The sequence below is a fragment of the Buceros rhinoceros genome, unplaced genomic scaffold, assembly GCF_000710305.1.
Source record: "Buceros rhinoceros silvestris isolate BGI_N320 unplaced genomic scaffold, ASM71030v1 scaffold2097, whole genome shotgun sequence".
NCBI lineage: Eukaryota > Metazoa > Chordata > Aves > Bucerotiformes > Bucerotidae > Buceros > Buceros rhinoceros.
In genome coordinates, this window is record NW_010422553.1 from 37,111 (window position 1) to 42,041 (window position 4,931).

Here is a 4,931-nt window from a genome sequence, read left to right on the forward strand (position 1 = left end):
CTGGGTGTTTACTTTAAAATCTCTGCAAGATTAGAGACAAAGGTGTAAATAGCTATCAACCAAGTGCCCTCCCTGGAGACCTAAACAACAAGGATGAATGTTGCAAAGTCTTATAACCAAGCTGAAAGAACTGTACTTCCCATTTCAATGATTCAGCCGTAATAGTAGCTAAGAATTTTGGCAGGGCTGTTCTTTCAGCTGAAAAGAATGATAGAAGTAGGCTGTGTGGTCCAGGACAGCATTCAGACAAAGAATTTGATTACTCATATGATTTTATCTCTTTAATGGATGTATATGAGTCGTAAGGTAAAGGATTTTGTACTATCAAAACCTCTGCTTGAAAACGATGCATAATCTATCCTTTACAATAGGCCAGTTATATAACTCCACATGACTATAAATCTAACATTCTTTGCTATGCTTAATTTAATTTAACACAAACAGTGTACGTGTACAGTCATAAATGTCATCACTATTACATGGAACAGTTGGGAAAAGGCCTTCGTTTTGAAACATTTATATACAGTTTAATGAAAAAAAAATATCACTGATTCAACCAAATCGCATAGCTCTGTAACAGATTGTAATCTCAAGTTTCAAAAGTTTCCTTTAACCACAGAAATGGGCAGTTTATTAACCTACCAAATTATCAGAATAAATTGTAATAGAAGGAAGGTTCTTTACAATACTCAAAAAAAAAAAAATCAGGAAAACCTCATGGAAACTTAAACAGTAAAACAGATGACTTAACGTGTAGGTCTACGTGCTGTTAAGTGCTAAGGCCCTTCTGCCTCCACATACCTTTCCTCAGGTACTTTCTCCAGGTCTGTATGTCTAAGTTCCCATAGCTGCATCACATAACATCCTACTGTATCAAATAACAACCTACATCTGGCCTTTCAGACTCAGTAAGTAGTAGTTGAAAAGTAGGAATGAAACCCAAATTGTGCATCGAACAAACACAAACTCGCAATCTCTAATGCAGTTTTATCCACCAATGAATGGCTGACTACACTGATAGAAGGCTTTTCTAAACACAGACATAGCAACGTTACAAAAATAAAATTAATCTCCTAGAAATTATTTAATTTTCTAAGAAAAACAAACCCATTTTTCATTTTGATGCATCTTTAAAAGTCTGCATTCACGCTCATTTTCAGAGGTGTATGACAAAGTTCTCATACCATTGAAATAATGCCTTCAATGTTTTAAGTCTGTGAAATCTGAACTCCTTAAATGTTAGACAACTGCACTGAGTTCTAGAATTGGTAACTTTGAAACATCAAGTGAGCATAGACTTGTCCACAAGCTCCCCGTGCAATACGAACCCAAACTTGGCCAAAGACAGAAGCAGCAGCAGCACGTACAATGGAATCGTAAAAAGGCAATCTTCGCACGAGAAAATATACCAAAATAGCCAAAACATTTCTGTGTACCTTCTTTCGAATGATAGAGGAAATACAGGGACAGAATGTGAGACCTGGAGCTCAACATGTTCAGCTTATCAAAATGAGATAGAAAAGCAATTGGTTTCTAGTACCTATGTTAGGATAATAATAGCTGACAAAAAGAACCAGATGCAAATAAATTAGAATCAATGTATATGTGTGTATTTTTTTTTTAAATCTCTTTATACTTTCATTTCAAATCAAAAATGGTTTACTTTCTGGAAGATATGCACCAAGCATAACAAGCGGAATGTTTTGGTGCGACGAGTAACTTTGCTCAGTGCAAAATTCAACAGAAAAAAACTGCAGGGATTTGATCAGCAGGACAGGCAGAGTATGGCAACATCAACAGAGCCAATATTTAGGGTAGCTTCTGACAGTTTAGAAAATCTGTATGCAATCTACAGATTTTTTAGCTATTTGTCCAACTGTCAGTGCATACCTAAGTTGCCCATTTCTTGCAGGGAGAATATCACATATTGTACCCAATACTGATACATCCACCAGACAATCAAAGCAAAACAACTAATATATTAAAATAATTGGACAAGGAAGCAGAAACTGGTATCCTCTCTACAAGATAATGGAATTCAAGAAATTTCCCCCAAAAGATGAACGAAGGGAAAAAAGTATTAGAAATTGTTCTGAAAAAGATGTATATACGCCATAGAAGCACAATCTGAACATTCAGTTGAAGCAAGTTGTAAAAACAGAATCTGTGAGCATAGTGGAGAGAGAGGAGGGCTATGAGCCCCTAGAACTGACCAAACTTTGCGATTACGTAGAAATGAGGGTCTATACAAGAAAGCTTTTTTGGCTCCAAGTTCTCCATGACAGTCATTTGGGGGCTACAAACCGCAACCAAATCTTGGAATTTCTCAAAAATATTTCTGCACACCCGTTTTCAAATTTTGAACTGAAAATATTATACAGACATCATCATTCCAAGACCAGGTGCCATGCATTTCCTACAGCCTTGTGCACCCTGGTGTGTGGGGGGGTGCTCTTCTGAATGTTTCTTATCTTTAAGAAGTTACTTCATGAGTTTCAGAGCCACTCACTGAGCCAGAGCACCTACACATGGTGACAACTAGGAAAGGCACCCACCCATAGTGGGATAAGGGTGGCAGTGCCTCCTGGATCTTTTTTAAACAAATGAGAAACCACTGGATCAATTACAGCCCCCCAGCACAAGATACGGCCAGTGTTAGAAACTGTTACACCAACTGCAGCCACAATGACATGCGCAGACACTCCTGTGAGCCCATCCTGTCCAGAGCTAGCAACAATCCCTTTTACTTTGATAAACACCTCTGTAGGAGCAAATAACGTGGGCTAGATGCCTACAACTATTAGCCTGTTGAGAATAATTAAATTGCTTACTGCTTTACGTATGGCATGAATTTATTTGTCTACAGAAATGAGAAGTACAGTACAGAAAAATACTATTCTATATTTATTTGGAAGCATTATCCTTCACAGCAGGGAAAAAGTACAGCAAGGAAAACAAGGTAAGTAACTCTATTGTGAACCACCTCTGACAACACTTTTCAAGTTTTTGGCAACGCTCTCTCAGTGCAGTGGCTGACAATCTGCCCTGATATTGCTGAGAAAACCCTTCCCATATTCTATTGCAAAGAGACCAATAGACCAAGACAGGCTCTAGGCTAGAGTGGCAGGTCAGTCAGGTGAGTCAGACAAAACAGAGGTCTCTACGTACAGAGAGCCAATGATGAGATTCATAGCTGGGTATTCGAAGGTTTTATTACATGTAACACATGTCTTGGGAAATACTACAGAATGGCATGCACCTCTGTGCTAATAAGACACCATTCCACATTACCGAAAAACCCAAAGTGAAAAAAACTTGTAGCGAAATTTAAAACTTTCAGCAAACACACAATAAAGTGAGAGCACTATTGCAAAAAGGAGCCATGTACCCTGGCTGTGTACTTTTTATATATACTTTTTTTTAGCTGTTCAGTAGTTACTTTGATCAACACAATTTCTTAAACCATATTAAAATTAAAAAGCATCAGCTTTCAGGAAAAAAGTCCAGTGTGTATGTATCAAGGCCACAGAACAGTCTTGCAATTTTCATAGACATCACCTACTCATGTCTAGCCTCCCATCTTCACATCTGTTGCTAGCTCACATCAAAATGAACAAACGCAACTATTACAAAATGCCTTCAAATGTCAAAGCTGTCTTTCCACTTCAAAGCTTATAAACTTAAAACAATTACAATAAAATAAATAAAAATACCTAGTTATTTTTCTGATAAGGCCTCTAAATGTTTTTCAACCTAGCCATCTGACTGCCGTACCATCGAGTGCAGGTATATATATCAATCGCTAGGCCCCCAAAATACCTTGGGGTTCTCTACCGCTTCACAGTAAGTCTATTTCAGACCAAACTCAGCTGCTTCACACAGCGAGATGAAACATTTACAACTCCTTTCAGGCTGCCTGGAAATAACAAAATTCAGCTAGAGCCCCCTCCCCTCTCTTGCAAGCACATATACTTTTAAGGCATGACTGTTAATAACCTAAAATACAGCAATCTAACACCAAGTTCATTTTAAGGCTTTTGCTGAAAACACCTATCTCAGTATAATCTATGGACAGCTTATTACAAGCGCTGACTTTAGTCAAAATACTAGGAAACGCCTGTTTCCATAGACCAGAGCTCTCTTTTTATGACTGATTCTTGCTTTCAGCAAGCAGTGAACACAGGCAATACTTGTGTCCTGAAAGCTCACCTTCCAGTAAGTCTCTTGCCAGACCTGGTTCTGCCCCTGTGGACCGGACAAAGTCTGACAGGACTGCATCCATATCAAGAGTCATGTGATCATTCAGAGATGCTGCCCGACATGCAGCAGCAGCAGCAGGACTCCCTGGTTGGCTACAAGGCATCCATCTGCCAAGGACAAAAAGAGGCAGGATTTTAGAATACACCCGAAAGTGATGTAAACCACCTTCTTCCTCTCTTCCCTAACAAGACTATTAAAAAATGCTAAAACATCCAAGTTACAGCATATTAAAATAAACAGCATTTGTCATCCTTCTCTACCTTAGCCTAGAAGCTGTTGATTACTCACACTGAGAGGTTTTATCTTTCACAACATTTCACATGTTTATTGATTTTTCTTATGTTCAGCTTGTAAATAGCTCTGCAACTTGAAGACTCCAATGCAGCTAAACACAGGCACTGTTCATTCAAAGCACAATCATCACATCATTGTTGCTGCTCATACACTGAACTTTAGCAGGTATTTAAACATTTGGCTAGACCACAGCTCTTTTGTCTTACTTCCTAATATTATTGTATATACAACAGAGCTTAGTATTTGGGGGTTTTATCTGCCTTGCCAGTACCATTTCTGCAATTTAGAGTTGCTCCACTGTACTGTGTCTGACAAGGACAGAGTTAATTTTCTTCATTCATAGAATTGTGGCTAAACCAGCACTGATAACACATCAA

At 38.4% G+C, this 4,931-nt stretch overlaps 1 protein-coding gene across 1 annotated transcript in view; it reads right to left on the reverse strand.

The window, feature by feature from the left end:
- LOC104496871 (OTU domain-containing protein 7A-like) overlaps positions 1–4,363 on the reverse strand; it is a 38,321-nt gene extending 33,958 nt beyond the window's left edge. The window contains exon 1 of the mRNA XM_010140055.1: positions 4,210–4,363. Coding sequence (XP_010138357.1) covers positions 4,210–4,363 — 154 coding nt within the window. The remainder of the gene's footprint in view (positions 1–4,209) is intronic.
- Positions 4,364–4,931: the final 568 nt, after the last annotated feature.